This window comes from Emys orbicularis, chromosome 5 (genome assembly GCF_028017835.1).
Source record: "Emys orbicularis isolate rEmyOrb1 chromosome 5, rEmyOrb1.hap1, whole genome shotgun sequence".
NCBI lineage: Eukaryota > Metazoa > Chordata > Testudines > Emydidae > Emys > Emys orbicularis.
In genome coordinates, this window is record NC_088687.1 from 18,393,485 (window position 1) to 18,420,580 (window position 27,096).

Sequence of the window (27,096 nt, forward strand, 5' to 3'; positions counted from 1 at the left end):
ACCACACTTATTTGCCACTCGTGACACGTTTTTCAAATTTTAAAAACTCAAGTACAAATTTAAACAAAGCAGAAAATGGCATCAGTAAATAACAAACACACAAGAAACTTACCTGACTTGGTCTGGGGCCAGTGGCATGGTAGTGGTCATGTCACAGCATAGTGCACGTTGGAGCATTGCAGATGTGAAAATGGCCACCTATAACTTCTAACTTCAGGGGAATGCAAGAAAAGGTTTGCCTTTGTTTATGTGCTGAATGCCCACCTCTCTCTATTGGTTGCCTTAGCAACTTGTAATGATTTCAGATCTTTCAGTGCTCTGCTAAACTCTTCCTTGACATGTGAACACCCTGATGTAATCTTGGAATAGAACAGAATCTTGCCTTAATCCCTATGTACCAGGACTTCCGCAGTGCGCTCAGCACTGAGAAAACAAGTCCACGTCTCCCCAAAGTGATGGATAGCTCTCCCCCTGGCTCCAGTTCAAATCTCAAAGCTTCATGTCATATTAACCTTTTATTGAAAAGATCACATCAGCCTTTATTTTTCTTATTTGCCCCACTGCAAAATTAAGTTATTTAACATCTAATTGGAATAAACTGAATTGCAGGTAGCTTTAAAAAATGAATGACAAAAGACACTTAAAAAGAGGATCAGACACTTTAATCTGGTGGATATGGAGGAATGGGAGGGGAGGTGGAAAGAATGTGTTATAAGGTCTGTCTGATACACAACCTACCATCAGCTTTTCCCACTCACTTCTGTATTAAAAACCACTGTTTAGTGTACAACATGCACTTAAAATTGATAACACGAGATGTAATCCATTAAATATACTGTCTGTAGACAGGAATCATTAGGGATGATAAAAGATTAAAATAAAAAAGCACCAGGGCTCAAAGGCCATTCTAAGATGACGTATATCTGTAGGGATAGTGTCATGCCATTGATCAGAGATCTACTGCAACATGCTATAAGGTCTGGTATTTGGTCCCCTTCTTGCACACGTTTTGCAGAAATGTACTTCTTTGGAAAAGTGACATCACAAGCTCTGCATAGGTGAGGGAGAGGGGCAACATCAGACCCCCAGCTTATTGGCTTGGGTGAGGACGACTTTCAGCACTGGCATGAAGGCAGACGTCTCGCTGAAGTTGCTGGTGCTGACTATGTGGGTGTGGATGTTCAGTCCCTCTGTGTAGTTGCGCGTTTCGATGCTCTTTGCAATGCTGTGCAAGCCGTTGATGATTGCTGGGGAGAGCTGAAATGAAGCCGAGACACAGAAGGAAGTTCAGCAGAAGGAAATACATCCAGTATGCCAAAGCCAGAAGACTGAATAGCCCAGGTCAAGCATCAAACCACAGTGCTGCTGTGGCACCTGGGTCATCCCTTGGAAAAGGTGTGGCAAAGAGCTAAAGCATTTTGGACCCAAAATGAAGCCTAATGAACTCAATGGCAGTCTTCTCATTGACCTCAACTGACTTTGGTCAGGCCCTTTTACACCAGTGTTTCCAGGCTGTTCAGAGGGGAAGAATATTAACTGACATCAAAATACAAGAAGAAAAAATGCCTGCAGAGTTCTTCTGGGATGGGGCAGAGGCTCATGGCAAACTTGTATTCTGGGACATACAGCCAATTCCACACATGGCTTTACACCACTATTACACCAGCATCTCCCTGAGTTCAGAGCACCTGTGTTAGTGATGACTACGAACAAGACACATTAATGGCTTTATTGTTATTTATTTACTTACTTTAAGGTCTGTCTCCTCTTCTGGAAGCATCCCACGAGCAAGTGTCAACAACAAAAAGATTTATCACTAAGGAAAGAGGGTCTTGTGGTTATGCCACTGGGGCTGGTCCTCAGCAGAGCTGAGTTCAGTAGTTGGCTATGCCACAAAACTTCCTGTGTGACCTTCGACCACTCACTTAGTCTCCATGTGCCCCATCTGTAAAATGGGGATGATACTTCCTCTGTCTGATTTGTCTATTTAGATGGTAAGCTCTTTGGACCAGGGACCCCTATTGTGTGCTTTTAGCACATTTTTTTTTTTTTTTTTTTAAATGGAGATTCCCATCTCCTAGAACTGGAAGGGACCTTGAAAGGTCATCAAGTCCAGCCCCCTGCCTTCACTAGCAGGACCAAGTACTGATTTTGCCCCAGATCCCTAAGTGGCCCCCTGAAGGATTGAACTCACAACCCTGCGTTTAGCAGACCAATACTCAAACCACTGAGCTATCCCTCCCCCAATGGGAGCCTGATGTCAGTCAGGGCCACGAGGCACTACCACAATACAAACGCCATAACTCCACACATGCATGAGAAGTCTGCACACACTCACAGTGCCAATCATTCTAGGTAATGATTAATATGTGATAATTAAACCTGGATCAATGCCATCTTTTCAAGAAAGTCTTAGCAATGCCTACAGCATAGGAACAGACCTGTGCAATAGTATTCTACTGAAATGTCATGCGTCTAACCAATGATATAATATATATAAATGCAACATCATATGGAAAAAAATATTTAAAGACAAAGTAATAAAAGAACAAAACTACTTACTGTCTGTTCCCTAAGTTTGTCATAGAGAAACTCCAGGCGTTTGTTGGCATCATCTAATTTCCTCTTCGTTTGCTGCAGGGGAAAAAAGGAAGTGGAGTGGTACTAAGAACACAGTTCTGATTTGATAGTGAGAATATGATTTAGTCACAAAGGGAACCATGTAACAAATGAACAGCAGCAACTGAGATTCCCTGATTAGCACTGTTTTCATTAGGACTTTAAGCTGTTTGCTCAGTACCTTTTGCCACTGATTCTACTACAAAAGACAAAGACTAGATGATAGTAGAGAGTAGCCAACCCCCACACCTAAGGTTCTGCCTACCTACTGCACTGCAGTAATACAGCACACGTGTCGTTTGTGAAACATCCTGCAATGTTTTGGGATTTAAAAATGTGTGACATAAATATATAGTATACATTTTGTTTTGCAGCTAACTGGAAAAACATGATTTCTGTTGAGTAAAAATAATGCTAAGATCAAAATAGCCAGCTGCCCAAGAAATAATTTTGTCCTGAGAGTTCAAGGACTGACAGTAATAAAAGACAAAAACAAGAAATGAAATTCACTAGTTTAAAACCTATTCTGATTGTATTTTCATGGCAAGGCTAGTAAGAGTAAAAACAGGAACATGTGTAAACAAATTCTTACTACAAGCAGGAAAAAACAAACAAACCCCAAGCTACAAAACATCTTTCATGTCCATTGAGAGTTCTGATTTTGCAGAGACAGAATTTTATGGGTGCAGTGTGATCTTTTCTGCAACAAAAATGATGACATTTCTCTTAGAATAGCAAGTTTTCACCTGTGATAGATTCATGATTCCTGCCCAGGGTGTGGGGTGGGATTTCACCATGTTCCACCAAAAGTGCCACATTCATTAGTGAGATGGTGAATTTTCATCCCATGTCATGTATGTGAACAGCTGTGAACATGAAGTTTTGCACATGACTAATCAAAGTAAAAAACAGAGTCCTCCAGCTGTAAATGAGACAGTGAAATGAGAGGCCAGCAGCACTGGAAACACCCTAGTTTGGTAAAGATTTTGGGATTCCTTCTCCCAACGCAGTCCAGGACCTTCTAGAATCAATAACTTCATTTACCAGAGAGCATTTCACCGAGTTATTGTACTCAGTAAAGCACTAACAAACAAAGAGAGAAAGAATGAAAAGTTATATGGCTGTATTTCAGTAGAGATTTGAAGTGTGATGGATGGTTGATATGGGAGAAATAAAGGAAGGTTATTACAGATGGCAAAAGCTTCCAGGAGAATGTCATTCCACAAGCACATTCTAGAGAGTTAGCGTGGCATAACCTTGCGGGGTATCCAGGGATTTAAAGAAGAAAATGATTTCCCAAAATGACAGGGTGAGAAAAGAGCCTCTTAGTGTGACCTCCCACATATAAGATTTTGTCTCAAATCACTTGACAGCCTGGGTACTATCCTCTTTTTACAGAGGGAGGAATTGACGCATAGAAGGATTAAGTGATGATAATAACGTCTGTGTTCAGCAAATGGCACAAAGTCACAACACAAGTCAGCTGCAGATCGTTCTACTGACTCCCGGTTCCCTGTTTTAACCACTAGACAACACTGTCTTTCATACCAAGTCCTGTATTTGTACCTAGCCTGGTAGAGACGGCCCACGTGCTAATGAGATCTATTCCTCAAATATACGGAAGGAATCATGAAAGCTTTTCCAGCTACTGTATCCAAGGAATGTTTGCTCTGCCCAAGAAAATCTGAGAGATTTTTAAAGAATTAAACAAATGACTGGGCTGATGCCCCAGAAAAAGTGACCTTTTCATATGGAGAAAACAAGAGAAAGTGAAGTGATGTTAGAACGTGAACTGAATTTTCTTCAGGCCATTCTTACGTTTGCTGCCCAGAAGGGAGAAGGTATAATTATGGGAGCAAAGGGCCAGACTTCTTCATTGTATTTGACTTTTGCTCCCATCCCACTACAGAGAAAAGCATTGGGCAATCAACTGCTACTGAATAGTCCCAGATAGTATTCTGGAGTCTATCAAAAGGAAAACGAAGGGATTCTTTCCCACCTCCCATGAAGACAATGCGTACAGATCTACCAGGAAATTGTTGGGATGAGAAACAAGGGGAGGAGGGAACAGCCTATGATACAAGTAGGTATCAAACCAAAACTACATCTCTAGTTTAAATGTTAGATAGCGGTTCAGTAAATATGACACACAGCCAATTTGTGAACAGTCCACTGAATGCTTACTACATTGACAAAGCCATTATTGTATTCCAGCACCAACATGTCAGCTTACATTAATAATGGAAACCTGTGTCTCTGTCACTGGTTAAACATATTCAGCATACAGGAGCCCAATAGCCAGTCAATCGTCCTTTCATAACCTACTTACTGTTGGCACAAGCTGAGGAGTTAAAATTATTCTTTACAGCTGCAGTGTTATTGACTCAATGCAAATCTCTCTCTCAGAGTCTCTCCGATATTTCCATTGTTTACTTAGAAATGTTTGTTTTCTCTGGAATTGGAGTGACAACTCAGAAAATGCACTGAAGCAGTTAAAAAGATAATGGACTGGCACTTACAGGAAATAAGACAGGTACAGCTGTTGTACTTTACCAGTGATAACCCACAATAAAATGCTTCTGCAATAGTAGTAGGACTCTAGTCTAGTCTCTGTACGTTGCCACTAGAGGGCAGCATGATTAAACACTTGAGCAGATCTGAAATCCCATCCTTTAGAACAGGGGTTCTCAAACTATTTTTGCTGGGCCTCCCTTTGAAAATATTTCAGGCTGTGATGACCCTCCCCATACCATGCCACCCTTACTTCTGTGCTGCTGCTGGCAGTGGCACTGCCTTCAGAGCTGGGCATCCAGACAGCAGCAGCCGCTATCCAGACAGCCAGCTCTGATGGTAGTGCAGAAGTAAAGGTGGCAATATCTCAACCACCCCCCCATAGGCTTGCAACCCCCTTTTGGGTCAGGACCCCCAGTTTGAGAAACACTGCTTTAGACGGCAGTGGTCACATGGTGTGGGAGGACATAGGCACAACCATGTATTACTACAGAGACAAGAGACACTGAATAAACCCAATTATTAAAAACTGGTTACCTAACCACTTAATACTTTCCCCCCTCTCCCCTTCTTGTGAAGCCTGTTTGCTATCATGAAGCACATGTCACCTTGTGACACAGAGCCCATTGGTGCCAATAGGTAAAGGGTTCTCTACACTGGGTCAGGAACTCCTAATAGGCATAAGAACATAAGAAAGGCCGTACTGGGTCAGACCAAAGGTCCATCTAGCCCAGTATCTGTCTACCGACAGTGGCCAATGCCAGGTGCCCCAGAGGGAGTGAACCTAACAGGCAATGATCAAGTGATCTCTCTCCTGCCATCCATCTCCATCCTCTGACGAACAGAGGCTAGGGACACCATTCTTACCCATCCTGGCTAATAGCCATTTATGGACTTAGCCACCATGAATTTATCCAGTCCCCTTTTAAACATTGTTATAGTCCTAGCCTTCACAACCTCCTCAGGTAAGGAGTTCCACAAGTTGACTGTGCGCTGCGTGAAGAAGAACTTCCTTTTATTTGTTTTAAACCTGCTGCCTATTAATTTCATTTGGTGACCCCTAGTTCTTGTATTATGGGAAAAAGTAAATAACTTTTCCTTATCCACTTTCTCAACATCACTCATGATTTTATATACCTCTATCATGTCCCCCCTTAGTCTTCTCTTTTCCAAACTGAAGAGTCCTAGCCTCTTTAATCTTTCCTCATATGGGACCCTCTCTAAACCCTTAATCATTTTAGTTGCTCTTTTCTGAACCTTTTCTAGTGCTAGAATATCTTTTTTGAGGTGAGGAGACCACATCTGTACACAGTATTCGAGATGTGGGCGTACCATGGATTTATATAAGGGCAATAATATATTCTCAGTCTTATTCTCTATCCCCTTTTTAATGATTCCTAACATCCTGTTTGCTTTTTTGACCGCCTCTGCACACTGCGTGGACATCTTTAGAGAACTATCCACGATGACGCCAAGATCTTTTTCCTGACTCGTTGTAGCTAAATTAGCCCCCATCATGTTGTATGTATAGTTGGGGTTATTTTTTCCAATGTGCATTATTTTACATTTATCCACATTAAATTTCATTTGCCATTTTGCTGCCCAATCACTTAGTTTTGTGAGATCTTTTTGAAGTTCTTCACAATCTGCTTTGGTCTTAACTATCTTGAGTAGTTTAGTATCATCTGCTAACTTTGCCACCTCACTGTTTACCCCTTTCTCCAGATCATTTATGAATAAATTGAATAGGATTGGTCCTAGGACTGACCCTTGGGGAACACCACTAGTTACCCCTCTCCATTCTGAGAATTTACCATTAATTCCTACCCTTTGTTCCCTGTCCTTTAACCAGTTCTCAATCCATGAAAGGACCTTCCCTTTTATCCCATGACAGCTTAATTTACGTAAGAGCCTTTGGTGAGGGACCTTGTTAAATGCTTTCTGGAAATCTAAGTACACTATGTCCACCGGATCCCCCTTGTCCACATGTTTGTTGACCCCTTCAAAGAACTCTAATAGATTAGTAAGACACGATTTCCCTTTACAGAAACCATGTTGACTATTGTTCAAGAGTTTATGTTTTTCTATGTGTCTGACAATTTTGTTCTTTACTATTGTTTCAACTAATTTGCCCGGTACCGACGTTAGACTTACCGGTCTGTAATTGCCGGGATCACCCCTAGAGCCCTTTTTAAATATTGGGGTTACATTAGCTAACTTCCAGTCATTGGGTACCGAAGCCGATTTAAAGGACAGGTTACAAACCTTAGTTAATAGTTCCGCAACTTCACATTTGAGTTCTTTCAGAACTCTTGGGTGAATGCCATCTGGTCCCGGTGACTTGTTAATGTTGAGTTTATCAATTAATTCCAAAACCTCCTCTAGTGATACTTCAATCTGTGACAGTTCCTCAGATTTGTCACCTACAAAAGCCAGCTCAGGTTTGGGAATCTCCCTAACATCCTCAGCCGTGAAGACTGAAGCAAAGAATCCATTTAGTTTCTCCGCAATGACTTTATCATCTTTAAGCACTCCTTTTGTATTTTCATCGTCAAGGGGCCCCACTGGTTGTTTAGCAGGCTTCCTGCTTCTGATGTACTTAAAAAACATTTTGTTATTACCTTTGGAGTTTTTGGCTAGCCGTTCTTCAAACTCCTCTTTGGCTTTTCTTATTACACTCTTGCACTTAAGTTGGCAGTGTTTGTGCTCCTTTCTATTTGCCTCACTAGGATTTGACTTCCACTTTTTAAAGGAAGTCTTTTTATCTCTCACTGCTTCTTTTACATGGTTGTTAAGCCACGGTGGCTCTTTTTTAGTTCTTTTACTGTTTTTCTTAATTTGGGGTATACATTGAAGTTGAGCCTCTATTATGGTGTCTTTAAAAAGGGCCCACGCAACTTGCAGGGATTTCACTTTAGTCACTGTACCTTTTAACTTTTGTCTAACTAACCCCCTCATTTTTGTATAGTTCCCCCTTTTGAAATTAAAGGCCACAGTGTTGGGCAGTTGAGGTGTTCTTCCCACCACAGGGATGTTGAATGCTATTGTATTATGGTCACTATTTCCAAGCGGTCCCGCTATAGTTACCTCTTGGACCAGCTCCTGCGCTCCACTCAGGATTAAATCTAGAGTCGCCTCTCCCCTTGTGGGTTCCCGTACCAGCTGCTCCATGAAGCAGTCATTTAAAGTATCGAGAAATTTTATCTCTGCATTTCGTCCTGAAGTGAAATGTTCCCAGTCAATATGGGGCCTGACAAACTCACTACACCTAACACATTGCTGCTATACAGAATACCATGTGAGATCTTAAATGAAAGCCAGGATCATGCTGGCCAAAAATATCATTGTGAAATGTGTGTACTCATTATATTTAAGAAGTTATGTCAATATACTGAAAATATGTCCTTACAAGTTTGTGTCCAGATGTTACTCCCCTGCAAAGGTGAAAAACTGTTTTAGCCAGACAAAGGGATGTATATTTGCATGACTGCTTAGGTTCATATATAGATTAAGCATGGTAAGCCAAACACAATGGGAGCCACACCTGCATTTCAAGTCAACGTATGGATGTGAAATAAACAGACGTCTGGGAAGACACCTTGGAGCCAGCTCCCCAGGAAGAGAATTCACAGGGGTCTCCCCATCTTTGGGGACAAAATCATGAGTTTTTGGAAATATAAGGAACAACAAAAAGACTTTCTGTCATCTATTGATTGAGGAAACCGCTTAAAGGGCAGGGGGTATCCATGAAAACCAGTATCCTAGCTATGACTAAAACAGCTCTGTTAAAGCCTGAATCCTTAGGAGAGAACATATTCTTTCAAACAGGAAAAGGTGACCATCCGTAAGTGTAGACCTGGGATTGCATTTTAGGTCTTGTTTTATTTAAAATCTACTCTTCTAATTATCCTTGCTCACTAGCTCTTAAAATCTTAACCTTCGTTTCTAAGTTTGGATTTGTTTTCACTATGAAGAGATTGCAGTGCGGCCTTGCTAGAAAGGATCCGATCCCGAGTTGTTCTAGTCAAGCTGTGCGTACTCTCTCCCTTCAGGGACAGCTTAGCTGGTAATGCCCGTGAGTGCCCAGTGACAAGGGCTAGCTATTCCAGAGGAAGACGCTGGCAGATGGGGCTCAGGGGTTGGGGTGTGACTGTCACTAGCCCGCGGGGGGGAGGGGGGCGGGGGTTGTGGACATCTGGACGTCAGGGCTTGTCTGGGGCCACAGGCTGTTGGTTTCAGGGAGCTGAGCTACAGCAGGCATCAGGCAAAGCTGCTTCAGGCTGTGGGCAGGTGGGGATGAGGCACCTCACACCTTGAATACCGCTGGGGAGTGACACACACCTATCAAAAATGGAGGCTTAAAATGATCCTTCTGCCCCGTCTCTCAGCTCGGGTGCACGAAAGCCTCAGCTAATACCCACCTCGGCATATGAGGTTTCTTGCTCCAGTTAAAGGAATGGGCTAAACAGACAAACAATGACATGCCAAATCAGCTTAGCATAGCTCCTAGCTTAAGGGGGCGGGTTTGGTGTGAAGAGAGGCAGAGGAATCCCTTTTTCTCCTGAACAGAAATAGAGCGGGGATCCCTTTGCTCTCCACCCCACAACCCAGCCCAGAGCTCCAGTTCTTCCTGCCGGAAGAGAGCCAGAAGGGAGCCCAACGACGCCACTAATACAGTGGAAGGAGTTTGCCCTTGTGGACAGAAGGAATTCCTCCTGCCTTTCTCCCAGTAGCAGTGCTCTACCTAGGCCTACTTATCCAGAGACAAAGTGACCCAGACCTGGAGCCATGTCTCCCGCGTGGTGGGGCAGATCGTTAGCACTAGGCCACAGCGCTAGTAAAGATTTGAGGTGGAATCCTGCTCCCACTGATGTCAATGGGAGTTTTGCCATTAACATCACTGCGGCCAGGATTTCACCACCCTTGATACTTTGTTCCCCGTTTGAAACGCCTGTGGTGCTTTGCGGTGCTGCTGCTGAACGGCTGCCACGTTCCGTCCCCAACGTGGCTGCCTCTCAGTGGTGCGTGTGGGTTTCTATCTACAATCTGTGTTTGTAAAGTGCTTAGGGATCCTTTGGGCCAGAAAGAGTTAAAACGAATGAGAGACTTATCGCTGGTTAGTGCACAGTCACCACGGTGTACGTCTAATTAAAATACTTCATTATAGAGTGCCGCTCCACTAACGGATCACCCAATGCAAAGACCTACTGGATCTGTGGCAGATGACAGGCATCTCTGGATGAGAGCTTCAAATGTGGTCTTCAGAATAAGGTGCTCATCAGGAATAGGCTTCTTTGTAATCTTCTCCGCTGGCAACGACTGCACATGCTAAAGAAGAGAAGATGGGGTATTAAAGTCACTTTGGAAACTCCTCGGGAATTGTAGGTAATCTATCATTGTTTCTTAAACTCGTCCCAAGTTACTAACAATCTGAGCATGCTCACTTGCTCCTCCCCTCCACGCCTGTGGAGCTGAGATGACTGAAGAGGCAACATTAGCCGTGTCTCAGCTGGGGAGTGCATCCACTGTCTCTTCTTCAGCAGCAGCTGTGAAAAGCAGGGTAGTCGCAGGGAGAAGCTACTCGATTAGCCTGACTGCCTGGCTCAGGGTAGTAGCAAGTGCAAAGCAGGTGACAACCCTGAATGAAGATGGTGGATACAAACCCCACTGATGCTCTTTCAGCTGTCTAAGATCCTGCTACTCATAGGAGATGAACACCTCCTGGCATGAGTCTTGTTCTGGTTTGGGGAAAGGGGATGAATGCTCTGAGATTGGGGTTGTTCGGTATAAACAAAGGATGGGTGGGAGACAGACACAGGAGATGCCTGTAATAACTGATATATAATCTATGTCCAACTGGTTGCCATTGCATTGTTTGTAATGATTACCAGGGGTTAATTCCAGCAGGAGTTCCTGGCATCTCTGCAGGAAAGGGGACGATGGCTTCAGGTTGCCCCATTCACAGATACCTAACGGGACAGGCATCGCTACCTATGACCAGGCTGCGATCAACCATCAGGAGGGGACCCAGTCTGGGAGGTACTAATCTGTAAGCCCATGGAGGGGCCGGCAGGCAGGAAGCTGGAAACAAAGAACCTTGGGACTGACAAACAGAGAGAGTCTAAAGTGGGGGGGGAGGGAGGACGGGGACACAGGGGCCATGGAAAGCAAACTGAACTCCAGCCCCCAGAAGTGGGGGTGCCTGGGAGAATCTAGGTCAGACAGATATGCCTGTAGATTGTTGTGTTAACCCTCCCGTTTCCTTATTATGCTTGGCTGTACTGTTAAAGTCACACAATACTTTGGTTTGTCAAAGCTGTACTGGGTCTCTACATTCACACTGGTCACAGCTGTGAAAGAAAGGCTGCTGGCAGCCAAATTTAGTCAGGCCTGCTCAGCCATCACTGTTGGTGCACAGGAGGCTGCAACCCACCCTCTTGTCTGAGAGTGGGAGAATCGTGAGATTCCACCCTGGAGACGTAAAGCCTTGAGGCCTGAAGTGGGTGCACTCAGAGAGACCACTGAAGGGGGCAGAGATGCAGATAGCCTTGAACCGTGAGACGGTTTACTTCATTTTGCCTGGTCTCTAAGCCTCTCTCTGGATTTGTCTACATGAGAAAGTTGTACTGGTTCAACTTAAATTGGTTTTTATACCCATTTAAACTGCGCAAGCCCCCATGTGGACATTCTTACTTCAGCTTAAGAGTAGTTTATTTCAGTTTAGCTGAAACCAATTCCCAATCAACTTACGCTAAACCAAAATAAGCGTGTGCACACAGCCTTTTGAATCAGTTTAGTTAAACCGGTGCCACTTTCTCGTGTAGTTGAGGCCTAAGATGAACAGAGAAAGTTCTCATTTTGTGTCTGTTCCGTGCCTAGCACAATCAGTCCCCAATCCTGGATGGGGCGGTTAGGTGCTACCAGAATACAAAACATCATCATCTTAATTACCGTTACCTGTATGGTATTGCCAATTGGAGCTCCTGGTGCCCCCTCTGTACTAGTTTTTGAGATAGCCGGAGGCATGACTGTCTGCCCCAGAGGCTGCTGAATAGGATTTTGTAAAATGGGCTGCCCTGATGGAAGATGCGAGGGCTGAAACGTAGCCTGGGCTGCAGGTGGCAGTGAAGTTGGCGGCTGCTGCATCTGGGATTGTGGATCCGGCAGAGGATTCATTATTGGGGATGTGATGGGAACAGGAGGCATGAAGTTATCAGGTATCTAAAGAAAATCAAACAAAAAGTTTACCATGCCTTCTCTGTTCATTATTTCCACAAAAAGGGCTGTATTGTACTAACCCTGTCTTTCAAACACGATGTACCTGCAATACAGAAATGTAGAAAACAATCCCTTTCTCCCAGCTCCTCGTGCATTTTTACTTATGACATATAAATTGACACTGTTGTACAAGTGATAGATAACAAGTACATAAAAGGTCTCTGTTCCAAAGATCTTACAATCTAAAAACCCGATCCAGCAAACACTTACACACATGCTTAACTTCAAGCCAAAGGGCTAGTCACCAACTTAAAAAGCATGTGATTAAGCATTTACAGGATTGGGATCTATAGGCAGTAGAGGGTACAACGTAGTAGAATACACTATAGAACTCACAGAGTGGCATACAGTCTTTAGAACATGGCATTTTACTTTCAAGAAAACCAAAGTGTAAGTGAGAATGAATCTCAGTTAATAACAGAAAATTAACTCCCAAATATACAGATTACTTAATGATAGCATTACTCAGATGGGAAATAGACTAGGAATACTTCATTTTTTATTGTTTTTTAATCTGTTTTGATATTTTAAGATTTTCTTTGCAAGAACAGTTCTTTATTCTCGTCTGTAAAGCGCCTAGCCCACAGCTGGCACTATACAAACAATACATCTTTCAAATGAGAGTCAAGCTTCTGGCAAACAGATTTCTATTAAGTCCAATTATTAGTGCATTTCAGAACTAGTGCCTAAATGTTTGTATGTACATACTGACAAAAGGCCACAAACGTGAGAGAGAGTGTTTGGGAGAGGAAAGAACAGATGACTAAATGGGATGCTGGCTTCAGTTACAACTACAATAACGTGAAAAACAAACCCCAGTTAGACTTTCCACACTTTTTAAGGGTATTAAAAAGGAAACAACAAGAAAGTCCAAGATGCTAAGTGTAGTTCTGGTTTAATGAAACTGTAATTATGGCTGGTTGCTTGTCATGGCAAAAGACATGTTTTGGTCACAGCAAAAAATAAATAAATAAATAAATAAATAAAAAAGGTCACAGTTTTAGCTATAAAAAAGAAAAATCATGGCCCTCAATCTTTTAAATAATAAATATTAAGTCATGGGAAATTATAAAAAAAGCCTTGTTTGGGGGGAAAATGCAAAATATCCTTTATTTTATAATAAAAATTGTTTTAAAACCATTTAATAATATTTAAGTAATAGTTTAAAAAACATTATGAAACGCATACTCTATTATACTGAAAACACACAGTAAATAAATCAGTGCATAAATATTCATGATGGAAGCTTGGCTGGTACCAATTAGGGCATGGTGACAAAGATCATGACTTTTTATTGAAATAACTCCCAAAACCTAAAGATCAGGTTGTGTTACAGAAGCCAGGGCTATGACCAAAATATTCCACGACAACTAATCCAATTAAAAAGACAGCATTTTCTAACCGATTTTTTAGTCATTTATCATTAGGGCGTTATCCATACTGGTATGCGTCCTCCTCCTCTTTGAGAGTATTAACCCTCTCTAAAAGGCACCCCAGACTGACAGCTTTGGAGATCAAAGCCCTGACTTTGTCATGTACAGGAACAGTGCAAGCTTCCCCAGCTCCATCCTGCCAATGATGTTTGGTAATCCTGACCTGGACAGACAAACTCCAGGGGTTACTAGTTACTATAGCTTTGTCTCCATGTACATTCACAACCTTATTCTGTGTGCGCAGACTGCCATGAAGAAATGGACAGATCACCACTCTCTCATTTCACGTGGGCCACTATGACGATGCAAGAATTTTGATCACTGCAAAATGTTCCACAATGAACCCAGAGACTAGAACTGAAAGGCTCATTCTACCCTAATAAAAGTGTCATGAGCTCCTCACTCCTGCTATCTACACTAGTCATGCTGCATTTTCCCACCCAGACTCTTTGATAAAGGTAAAGTTTTATATCATGGTCTCTCACCGTGACACCTCTCATACCATTAGTAAATACCAGGGGCCAGATCCTCAACTTGTGGACATTGTTGTAGCTCGAGAGAAGTCAATGGAGCTATGGCAACATATACCAGCTCAGGGTCTGGCCCTAGGCAAACACATTCACCTGCTTTTCTGCAAAGAACACTGGGTCCATAGTATTTTTGCCCCAAAAAGTGACCATACTGATTATTAACAACAATTTCCCCAAGAACTCAGTCTCCTTTGGATGCATATTTCAGGGTGTTTACAAATGTATTTCAGGAGATAATATATGCTGAAAATTTACATTTCTTCCTTCCCTTTAAATGCAACTATTATTCATGACACAATTAAATTGCTGTTTGATGATAACACTTCATTTTTCTTCTTCCAGCAATGGTTTTCATAACATTTAGTTAAGAGACTGCTTTTTTAAAATGCATCATACAGTACCTTCTTCTTCTTTGTCATTCTGTTCAATGCAGGAGGATCGTTCCAACCATTTTGAGGTCCTATAACAAAAAAAGGCAACGTTAATCGTGTGTTAGAATCCTAGAAGATGGGGAATAGACCTATTTGCCCCACTACACTTCCAAATTACTGCTCTAGTAACATCTAAAACTCTTAAGCAAGGCTGGCTCTGCCAAAGTTGTAAAACTGGTGGTTATGTGACCTGCTAACCAAAGTATGGGTTCTCAAATCTGCTACTGCACCGCTAATATTCATGATGGTAGAATAACACATAACTTGTGCTAAGCAGCAAGCCCTGCAGTTCATCACACCGAAAGCCCTTATGCTCTATCTGCCTTAGAGAGGTTACTTTTTTTTTACAGCTAAGCAGGAGTTTGACCTAGTCATCTTGAGCTTCCCCTGCTGTACATCATATAAATCACCTGAATGCACTAAATTAAACTCCTAGTAGTCAACATAAAAAACAAATTCCCAAGAGAGCAATGTTGCACTGCCATACCCTCTGAATGTTGGCAATGTTGCTGGCAGAAACACAGTTAGGACCGCACAGCCAAAGTATGTTAACATAGTCTCTCAGTCATCTATGAAGGTTTCGCTATATCTGTTTGTAACAAAACAAATCAGACCATTTGCTGGGCAATTTTGTTTGCACAAAGTTAATCAACAGTCGGTACCTCAGAGAAGTTTGGAAAAAAGCAGTTAATGGGCACCGAATTCTGCATAAGACATTTTCTGAATGTTGCTGCTCTGTGTTTTTGTGAAGGATGTTTACATAGCAACAAGATGTGTTCTCCAACAACAACAAAAGGAAAACAGAGAGAATACTCCAAGTGAAGAATAAACATCAGTAGGGCTCCTCAAATCCTAGGTCACATTCACCTGTGTGCTCTAGAGAGACGAGGCAGTCATAAACCAGGTTTACCCAGCCAGTTAAATCAGGTTTATGGTTGTGTTGGGTCACAAAAGCAGAGTAAAGCTGCCTGAGCAGACTGTCTGGTGATTCTGGCCCCTTGCGTTCAGGCCAATGTGAGTAGTAATGAGGAAAGAGAAATACAGAATATAGGCTAACTGTTTCTAAATCATTTTTTCAGTGGTTTTCATGAGAAATCAGCTCATTAAAAGAAAGCGTTTTTTGTGTACTTGCAAAATTTGCAGTACAAAGCTTAGATTAGTGAATTAAAAATTGTTCCAGTATTTCATTATGCACGTTTAATAGGGACCACTGTATTAAAACTCAACATTAATGCTGCTTAAACTGGGGTAATGAGGATTTATTGTACAAAGCCACAAAAAGCCAAAAGAAAAAAAAAAATCAATGGACTTTTTCACCACAGTGTTTTTCTTTTAGTAAACTATGAATTCATGTTCACACAGTGGAGTGTGTTACTTCAGTATAGACTTAACTGGACTCTAAATTTAACAAGCACTTGAGAGCTTTGTTAAACAAGTTCCATAGCCATCATGCCCATCAGACCTTAAAGAGGCCTATTAAACAATTAATTAAAAACCTTTTATCTGACTTCTTGTTAACCAAAACTCAGTCACATCCCCTGACCAACAAGATCATCAGGTATTATTTCCTCTACCTATCTGGCACATCAGTTTTCATAAGATTTCAGATATGGAGAGCCTGGCTTTTGTAGCACAGACTAGGACATTAAATTTTTTTTAGCATTACTAATACTGCTAATAATTGTATAGAATTCAGTTAAAATGCATCAACTCATTTCTGTGGTTAAAAATTCCAGTTCTGGTATTATTTATGTTCATTAGGGTATTATAAAATTTGATTCAATTAAAAATGTATTGACAAAGAGCATTGAATTTAGTGTACTATGAGGGTCACATGCATTCCATTAATTTCGTATTGTGGCTTAATGATTTCCATGTTATACTGTAGCTAGTTCACCTTCCAGGGTAGAGGCCTGGTCTTGAGAAGACTGATTTTCTGTAGATAAAATGCAAAAATAACTAAGGCGTTTAAAAAGAAGTAAACATAATCTAACCTGTCATTATTTTTCTCATTAGCTATTTCATTTCAGCAAGTGTGCAAAGCTTGAATTTTTAATCACCTGACAAAAATATCTAATTTAATTAAATAGTCAGTTTAATGATAACATCAATTAGTGCTATATGCTGCCCCATCAACCCTGCAGAATGACTTTCCTCTGCCCTCCCAAAACATGAGTCTGACTCCTTTCCCATTTAGAATGTCATCATTTCAAGTGGCTCCTAATAATTGTTGCAGAATCCTGACTCGCTTTGTTATCAGGTCAATTGAACCAAGAGACTACTCATCAGAGACAAAATTCCCTCATCACAATGCCTTCCGCTCAGGAAAGCATTTAAATATGTGCTCAAAGTGCTAGACTTCAGTAGGACTTAAGCACATGCTTAAGTGCTTTCCTGAATCAAGACCTATATGATTATTTTGTATTTATACTGTGTGTCAATATCATGTTTGTTATGATATGAGGTTGGCACAGAAATATAAAACAAGTTCCCTGCCCTAACTGAGCTGACAATCCAAATAACATGACACAGCAATGATATTTTGCATCATCTAGAAGGGAAAAGGGGAGCACTAGACAGCTATTCTATTTGTTAGGCACATCTGTCATTAACCCTGGTTTTTAGAGCTTTATAATCCTTGCACAAACTTCTCACTGGACTGAGACGTGCACTGTCATAACCCCAAAAAAGAAGGAATACTGTGCAACAATAAACATTACTTATGCTTAAGATGAATGCCACAGATAGGTTCCTTAAACATCTGCTGTTGTAAAAGTCCAGATGGTTTAAAATGAAATTTGAAAGCACTTAGTTTCTAATATGATCTTATTGATATTGCTTAGCCTACCAATTTTTACATTTTTCTGTAAAAAAAAAACAAATGGAAAAAACTGCCCACAGAGTTCTAGCTTTTATACCTGCATCTTTGAAGGATGCTGGTTTACTGCATATATCCTTTAATCTTAAAGCATTAGATTTTTATTTTTGAATGAATAAAGTTTAAAAAGAAAAACAAGCCACATCAAAATTATATTAAGATCCTGGATTACAACATATGAACGCACAGAAATTCAAAGTCAAGGATCAGACCTCCATTACTAGGCATAACCATCCTGTTTGCTTAAATTCATAAACTTTGGTAGACACTAAACATCATGGATTGAATACACACACTGGATTAATGGTTTATTACAACAATCTATAATCCACTAACAACCCTCCACCCCGCCTCCCTCCTCCTTTCTTCCCTATGACTGGAAGGGTGTTAACAGGCCACTTCACCTTGAATGGTCCCTTGAAATGTGTGTTAATTAGTTATGCTAAACGATCTGTTCCACCTTGTATTTAGCTGTGACACTGATAAAGGGCAGGTCTCCATACACGTAAAATGCTCCTAGGCCAACTGGAGAGCTTTTCACACAGGGCTATATACGGGGAGTGGGGCAGGGGGTTAGGTCGGTATAACTACGTTGCTCAGGACTGAAGAAGAGCTCTGGGTAAATTTGTCTCTCTCAACAACAGAATTTGGCCCCATAAAAGATATTACCCCATCCACCTCATCTCTCTGTTTGCACCTAGACATTTGGAGGTACAGCTATGAGCTTAACGTTGGCTTTATGTTTTTATGTATTTAATATAATGGTCCCTTACTGAGTGGCCTTTTTCACTATGCGGCACAGCTTCTGTGAATAACGTTGGTGGCTAAGGCAGCCTATTTATCAAGATTACTCTGAGGGGATGGAGTTTGAACAGAATATATATTGTACTTTCAGCATTAAAAACATTTTAAAAAGCAAGTTTTCCCTCTCGGGTTGGTACAGTTTTCTGAACAACCTGAACAGAACAGTCTGTTGAAGGTTCCCTGAAACATCTTTTTACAAAGTTCCCTCAATTGCAGCCATATGGTTCCAACTCAGCGGCCCAACCCTGTGCAATAGAGCAATTCAGCACTTAAGATGCAATGGGACTAAGCACGTGACTAAAGTTAAGTATGTGCTCAAATGCTCTGGTGAATAGGGATGGACTTAAACACATACTTAAAGGCTTGCGGCATTGCGGTCTCAGTGCTGAAATCTGCTAATAATCAATTAAAAGAATTTTCAATACCCAAGTTTAAAAGTTTTAAACTTTACACCAGATCTCCCCCCCCGGACAAATTCAGCTCATATTGCTAATGTTGACAGAACTTGATAAAAAGAAGTGTAGGTCACCTTTGAGCAAAACGTGGAAACTGAAAGTGGCCTATATTACAGTGTTTGTTACTAAGGTTGGAAGCTTCTACAGTGCGTAAGTGAGAGCTGTACCCTACTTTGAAAGAGTCATATGGACTATATTGCTTAAACTTTTAACACAAGAAACTTAACAGATGACAGATCTCTCAACTGCATTCTAGTGACCCATATCTAATAGTAAAATGGATTAGAGAGAAAACTGTTAAAGCGGTTTCCTGCTACCTGCATTTTTTGGAAGGTACAGGAGCAATGCTGTCTGCATTACAGTGTGCAGCTTTGCTTCTGCAAGGCCAGGAAACTTGGAAGCAACTCCCACTCCACCCATTTTACTAATACCTCCTCCTCGTGTACACCATCCTCACACAAAGATGGGGAAGGGTATCCAACTGCCTCATCATGAAGAGGAAAGGAGAAGGTATTCTGTCCGTTTGTAGAACAGATAGGATATTAACAGTCTCAGCAAGCTGCACCCTTTGGGAAGACACATCCCTACAATGTTAAACAATGCTGCCCAGGCTGACAGGCCCCCAAAACTGACCCCACTCTTCCCTGGACAAAGTGGACATTTTCCTCCTACCGTGTGTGTATAAATGTAATACTCATGAAAGGAACTGGAGCCACAGCCTGGGAGACAGCAGTCCTGTTTATCCAGAGAACAGGCACAGTGTGGGTAGGGGCAGAACCAGCTTCAGATAAATGCAAGTAACATCAGTGTGCCCCCAGCCACCCTTTGGAGCTCCTCCTGGTGAAGGGTGCCTCATTCCTGACCCAGCTTGATTGCTCAGGTTGGTCAGAGAACAGATCAGCTTCCACTCCCATTCAAGCCATGACATCTCTGATGAGATGGACAATAATGTTGCCAATTAGTACCAAGTGGGTCTGGGCTTTTTGTGTTGGGGAGACTTGTTCATTGGGAAGGGACCGAGACCGAATACATTTCACATCGATCAACAATCAGCATCAGCCTTTCAGTCACTAACAACCTGGGCTGGATTCCAGCTGGCAACCTAGAGGCTCTATATCCCATTAGCAGCGCCTTGAGCAAACCATTTCCCCACCAGAAAGGACATTTAAAAGAAAGTTTAATGGTTTGGTCTCAGAGCCCATTAACAGGACGCTGTCCCTTTAAACAATGGAATCCTTGCCCAAACACAGCCCTGTTTTCAATCTGCTGCATTACTCCCTTATCCCCTTTGAGTTAACAGAGCAGAGCGAAAACAATGTTTAAATCAGAATTGCTCACGCTCATGTATACATCAGGACTGGAAATGCTGTTTAAAAGTTAGCTGAGAAATAAGTGACATTAATAAAGAGATAGGTCGGTCATCATGCAAAAGGTCACTAAAGCTGCTCAAACTGAAAACAACAGTAAAGGATGCTTGGGTCACTCTGTTATCATGCACACTCAAACATGCTCTTGTGTTCTAGCAACAGACACATGCTATTTTTGTTTTATTTGTTTATCTTACAGAAAAAACATGCTGTTGAAGTGTTTCTAAATGATCTGTGATGATCTTTCAGGGCATTCATAAGCACAGTAATCCCATCACAGCTGATGATTAGGAAAACAGAGCTAATGACTGCATCTCCGTGAGGCTATTCAGTAGAAAGGGCTTCTTAAATTAAATTTGATCCTACACTGGGCTTGACCCTCCTTTCATTTATAGATGTGTGTGACTTGGGGATGACACTACTGAGAAATTATGCTAGTAAAAATGGTGCGAGTAAGAAGAGAACCAGGCTCACTGCATCCACGATGGTTTGATATTTGCTCATTTTTAGGTATTGGTTCACCAACCACATAGCAATTTTGGCTCTGTCCACACGATGGTTAAAATTGTGCCAGCATCAATTGCGTATGAACACTGTTCTAGCATGGTTCCTCTGACCAGGGCAGACAGAGGTTCTTTTTCTATAGCGCAGCGTGACTCTCAGAAGATCTCTGTACACATTGATCAGGGAATCAGAGCTATTATGCTAGCACGGTTTCAGCTATAGTGGACAAGGCCTTACAGCTGTACTAGGTCCAGAAAGGATAATGCCATTTTTAGAAACACTGTGCATTAACCCTACAACGCAGCCAAATTTTATATTAATAATTCACCAGAGCACACAAACTACAACAACAAAAATCCACATAAGCAAAATAACTCCTTTCAAGCGCAGACCTGTTCTTTGGGATGCAGGAAGCTCATTGGTTGCAGGCAGAGTACCTGTTGGTCCAGTAGACAGTGCATAAGCCACAGAAGTTGCTGGAGCTCCTTGTCTGCCATGCTGGAAGGATGCACCAGAAGGAGGGGCGGGGAAAGAAGAGCCAGGATTCAAGCTTGTTGAAGAGGGTTGAGGTTGTCCTGGGTATAACTGAGAGGGCGCGGAATGGGGAGAAGCAGGAGGCATATAGGGAGGGTTAGCGTAGGAGTTTGAAGCAGGAGGAGCAATAGGTTGTTGAGGCTGATAGAGTGCTGGTCCCCCCGTTCCAAAAGAATACTGCTGTGTTGGCTGATAAGCTACATAGGGGGAGAAGAGGGAGAGGTTTTGTTAGTAACATTATTAGACTAGGAGAAAGCTACTATCCTCTCCAGTTTTGATGCCCCATTCCCTCTTCCTAGCTACCAAGGATCACAACTTTCCTCCTGATTTCAGTTGAGCAGAACACTTACATTTTAGACTAGTTTGATGGCTTAATAAGTAGAAAAATGCCCCGTCATGTAGGACACCTAACTTGAATAGCAAGCTCAGGCCTCAGATGTTGTGGGCCTTTCTCCAAAAGCCAGCTATGGCAGAGAGTCTTGCTACTGGTAGGTAATGAGCTAATACCCTGCTAGCGCAGGTTAAAGGTGCCAGCTTGTCCCTCTCTGCAGTGGAGGATCAGATTTCACATCAGCTTCCCTTAGTGGCAATGCCCACCTCCTCCCTTCCCAACCCACTTGAAATGGCTTCCTGGCTAGCCAGGTCCTACTCCCACAATGCGGTGCTTGGACTCAGAGGGCCATGTCACCTCACCCTGTTGCTGGAGCCTGGGAGGCAATGGGAATTATGTCCTTTTTCACAAAGACCTTGATTATCAGCAGCTCTCTGCTTCTCTCCCAAAACTCATAAGTGTCAGGCCATTACAGAACCCATACACTCAAAATTAGCAGGTGAGGAAAATTAACAGGTTTTAGAAAGACTGGTGGCTACTTCTGTGGGAGCCTTCTAAATGTGGAAGGTTAGGAGCAACATCATCCACACGATACCTCTGTCATGTAGAAAAGTAAGGTCCCCACTTGACAGATGGGGAAGCCCATACAGAGGAGATAAATTACATCCTCGCAGTCATAGTTAGTAGCAGAACCAAGGCCAGGACTCAGGTCTCCTCACTGCAAGGCCCCGATCTCATCACTAGATGACACAACTCAAACACTGTGCCTGGTCTAATCTTGGTGTTTGTCATTTCTCCTCTGCTCCCATAGGATCCTTTCTCCATATTCTCTCTCTCTCTCCCCCTCGCACCCCGGTTACTCTTCCACATCCCGTGTTTCTTTTGTTATTATTTGTTTTAAACAGGCTACTGCAGCTTCCCCTTCCTCGTTAATCTCCATCTTTGCCCTTATCTATGGTCTCTTCCCTGTCCCCTTTTTCTCTGTCTCTCTCTCTCACTTTGAGCCGACTCTGCAATAGCTGAATTAGGTTAAGTTCCTTCTCAACAAGTAGGCATGCTGCTTGAGAAGTACCTGGCTCTGGAGTACTCGTAGGGATCTTTGGCCCTCTGAGCTTTTAGGAAGGGCCAGTCTAGGCCTCAAAGTAAGATTTGTTGGTAGCCACCTGCTTAATTATAATTTAGCTGTTTAATAGGCAGTGCCACATCATCCCTGACAAAATAGCCCCCGGTACGGCGAGTGAGCGGGAACAGCAGCAGGAGCTTTTTGTGGATTCTTCCCTCACCCAAAGAGTGGCACTGGTTTCCCCATTGGTCTGAACCTCCCAAACAAACTCACTCATGTGAACGCTGTGTAAATAAGCCATTGCTACTTACTCTGCGGGTACGGCTGTCGTGCCCCCGCCTGCGAGTACACGTTGTAGCCGGGAGAGGCGGCCTGATGTGGCGACACATTCGGATGAGCAGCCCCGGGTGGCATAATAAAACCTGGGGGTGGAGGATTGTCTCCCTGGGAAACAAGAATGCAGTAAAGAGAAAAGAGATTAGATGTAGTCGGTGCTGCTAACAAGTCGCCAGAGGAGGAGTTGAATGGGATTTCACAATTTCATATTTAAAGGCCTTGACTTGACATGAACAGAAAATAGCCATCGCCATTGACATAACTGTGCTGATCATTCCACCACCTCCGTGAGCCAGGCTTGTTGAACAATATAAAGGTGAACCACAGCCAAAGTGATGCACTATCATTTAAACAGGAAATGAAGCAGCAGACATCCTTAGAACACAAACCCCTTCGATATAATGAAGAGATGATGTGTAGCACGTCACAAAAAATTGTCATCTAGATATGATAAGACACTTTTTAAAGGTTAAACCTGATATTTCCAACATTAGGGGGAAAGAGAGAGCGAGAGAAAAAAAAGACTACTCTTGCAACACTTGCATGATTCCACAGCCAAAAGGAAGCTATGGAAGTTCTCACTTGAACTTAAATTTTGATTAAAGACCAACTAATGCTTTTTCAAGGCTAGCTGTCCGGGTAATATCTGGAAATGTAACAAGAGCTGAATGGAAACAAAAAAATCAGATTGACCTGAACACCTGTTGCTGTCTCCCAAATGCACCGGAATGCATCAAGCATACAAATTGTATACGGGGGTATTTATTTAAAGGGAGCAGGATCTGCTCAAAGAGGAATAATGAATGTTATACCTGTGTGTCAGAGGGAGAGGCTGCAGGAGGATGGCTGGGAAGGGCAGTAGGAGTTTTGTTACTCCAGGTAGTGACAGTAGGGGCAATTCTAACCTGAATTGAACAAAGAAATACCAATCACGGAAAATAAAATTAAAACAAAACAAAACAAAAAACACCCTAAAGGGTATCACATTACCAGATGCAATGCAGGTTATAGGAACTCTGTGAACACACAAAATCAGGCATCCCAGTGCTTCAAAGCAGCCATGAAATCAAGATAATAAAATAAAAATAAAGACAGAGCCTAAATCATTGCACATTCAAAAGCAAAAAGAGAAGACAAGAGGTCAAGAGTGTTGGTATCTAAAGGGAACCACAGCAGGAAGATGGAGCATAGAGAAAGTACTAACAGCTAGAAAGCGGACTGGTGTTTGAACGGCATTATACATGCCCCTAAAGCCAGCTCTGTCAGAGTGTCATTATTACAAAGCCCCCCTTTGTCACATTTTCGTAACTGCTGCAAAAATTCACCCCATGCTGAGGCCTCACACCAAGCAGCACTTACACAATAGCCTATAAGTTACAAGGCTTCAATGAAATGGAAGTTGACTGCCTTCATGTAAGTGGGGTTTGTTTAACTTGGGTTCAGATGACCCTCTCAGATGTTTTATTTTAAAAAGTAAAATTTGAAATCCAGCTGTAGCACATGCACAATAAGCTTCTTCCTCAGTGTTAGTCTCTTCCCACAACTGGGTCCTCAGAGTTCCCACGGGATACCAGATATCTCCTATGCCCATGTTTTCCGTACTTTCCCAAGCCCTTAGCCCTACATTGTAATCACTATCTTCCTGACCAAGGATGAATGAGCAGGACTCTGTTGGCTCATCTAGATCACATCTTTAACTGCCGAGAGAGGGCACTGTTGAGGAACGGGAGATACTGCCGTACACTGAATTCATAGTGCCAACGTTGCATGTCAGAGGAAGGAGACAGGAGGTGAGCCTTAAATCCAGGTCTTTGCATAGTTAGAGTAAAAGCAACAACATTAAGTTACCACCTGGCTCAGGAATGACTTTAATACACCTACTTCTAATAATAGCGACGGTTTGTTTAGTCTGGAGAAGAGAAGACTGAGAGGGGACATGATAACAGTTTTCAAGTACATAAAAGGTTGTTACAAGGAGGAGGGAGAAAAATTGTTCTTCTTAACCTCTGAGGACAGGACAAGAAGCAATGGGCTTAAATTGCAGCAAGGGCGGTTTAGGTTGGACATTAGGAAAAACTTCCTAACTGTCAGGGTGGTTAAGCACTGGAATGAATTGCCTAGGGAGGTTGTGGAATCTCCATCATTGGGGATTTTTAAGAGCAGGTTGGACAAACACCTGTCAGGGATGATCTAAATAATACTCAGTCCTGCCACGAGTGCAGGGGACTGGACTAGATGACTTCTCGAGGTTCCTTCCAGTTCTATGATTCTATGTATTTTTTTGATAGAATGAGCCATTACAACAACAAATATGAACATTTTAATAACTTCCCAAATATGTATGTGCATGATTTGATCAATAATCAGTTTGCAATTTTAAAAAGTTAATTAGATGCTTTTCGCCTACTGAAAAAAAAAAAAAATAGAGTATTATAATGCAACACAGACGGAGACCCATAATTAAGCACATGTTTAAGTGCTGGCCTGAACAGGAATGATGGACTTACACATGTGTTTAAGTGCTCTCCTAAGTTGGGGCCAATGGCAATGAAACGAAAAGTGAAGGCTCAAATACTACGTTTTACTTTGCTCTGTCCAATCTACATACTGTTGCATGTCCGTCTATAACACCCCGTTAATATCAAATCCCTGCAGTACCTAAATGTGGAATTGTGTTTTTAACACAAGGAACCTGCAAGTCAAAAATTTCTTTGCACAGTTCACTTGGAATGTACTTGTTGGTTTGAGTTTAAACCATAATTTTACCAGTATGTAAGTTTTGTTGTTTTTTATTAAATAAGCAGAGGCAGTTCTCCCATCCCCTTCCTAGCATTTAACTCTAACGGGTAGAAAATGTGAAACTTCAGTTTGTAGCATTACCAAGACCATCTCGTATCTAGGAAAGCTAACATTTTCCATAACAGAACATGAAGGTTATTGCAACTGCAATATCACCTTTAAATACAATTCATTGGTTACAGGAAGGAAGGTGAGAGAGAAACAGAAAGGAAAAGCTGGTTTAATTATTTGTAATAATGTATCTGAAATCAAGCACAGTGATGTTTGCATAAATCTAATGAAGTCTTATGCCCACTCTGAAAGTTACTTTTCGTAAGTCCTACATCCAGGATATCATTTGGGGTTAACTCTGCAGTAAGGCATTCAAAGCCACCGATATACAAAGGAGGACAACAATGCCAAACACCCTGACCCTTCAGCCTTTCCTCTTCCTTCTGCCCTCAAAAAGACAAATAATTTTGTTTCCCTGATGCGATGCGATGCAGCATAACCCCCTCCGCAGCCAGAATCCAAAAAAGCTGGGAAGATGCAACTACTTGATTTACTTGAAGCATCAGATGCCTCAAGGCCAGAAAGTGTGAGCATTCCAGTAAATCCACACCGTCAGCACCCAGGATGTGAAGGGAAACCCAAAGCACAGACCTAGTTTCTCATTTCCATTTTCTCCATTTAAAAACTGTTCCTATACCACTAATACACGCCTTCTGTTCTCAAGGAATTAACTGAAAGCAGCTAGTGGCAAAAGGGCCAGCCAATCAACAATGGCTTGCAAAGGGATTGGCAATCACACTTAAACTAGGGGAACAGCTGAGATGGCGTGTCTCACACCATCCCACGGCAGTAATGGCAAACCTGTTTCCCCCCATTCTACCATGTAGTCTGATTTGGTACAGCCTTGAGACCAATCTAGCACAAAGGTCCCCAACCTCCTTTATATCTCATTTGCCTTCCCACCCAACAACTTCCTCCTCTACCCCAGACTCACTCACTCATTCTTCCAGCACATCTCACGCTCTGGTCTTCCAGGCCTCCCTCACCAGCACCTCTACCCTGTCCAGGGTGCAGATGTTCTCCATACACAGCTCCTACTCCACCTGCCTCTTCCCCACACCCCGGGGAAGAGATTTTAAGTATGAGGATGTACTGGCCACCCAATCTGTCCATCACTGGACTCACAGCATGGGCCAGCAGAATCGGCATCACCGGTCATGAGTTTGCTATTG

The 27,096-nt window shown here is 42.2% G+C and overlaps 1 protein-coding gene across 5 annotated transcripts in view; it reads right to left on the reverse strand.

Annotated features, from left to right (window-relative positions):
* Nucleotides 1-647: 647 nt before the first annotated feature.
* SEC31A (SEC31 homolog A, COPII coat complex component) overlaps nt 648-27,096 on the reverse strand; it is a 62,438-nt gene continuing 35,989 nt past the window's right edge. Inside the window, exons 20-28 of one of the 5 annotated variants that reach the window (XM_065405460.1) lie at nt 23,887-23,979; nt 23,050-23,182; nt 21,203-21,541; nt 16,700-16,738; nt 14,773-14,831; nt 12,088-12,351; nt 10,339-10,458; nt 2,563-2,634; nt 648-1,257 (exon numbers count right to left, since the gene is read on the reverse strand). In XM_065405460.1, coding sequence (XP_065261532.1) covers nt 1,078-1,257; nt 2,563-2,634; nt 10,339-10,458; nt 12,088-12,351; nt 14,773-14,831; nt 16,700-16,738; nt 21,203-21,541; nt 23,050-23,182; nt 23,887-23,979 — 1,299 coding nt within the window. In that variant the 3' untranslated portion in view covers nt 648-1,077. The remainder of the gene's footprint in view (nt 1,258-2,562; nt 2,635-10,338; nt 10,459-12,087; nt 12,352-14,772; nt 14,832-16,699; nt 16,739-21,202; nt 21,542-23,049; nt 23,183-23,886; nt 23,980-27,096) is intronic. The other 4 variants (XM_065405461.1, XM_065405457.1, XM_065405459.1 and 1 more) reach the window with 4 other exon arrangements.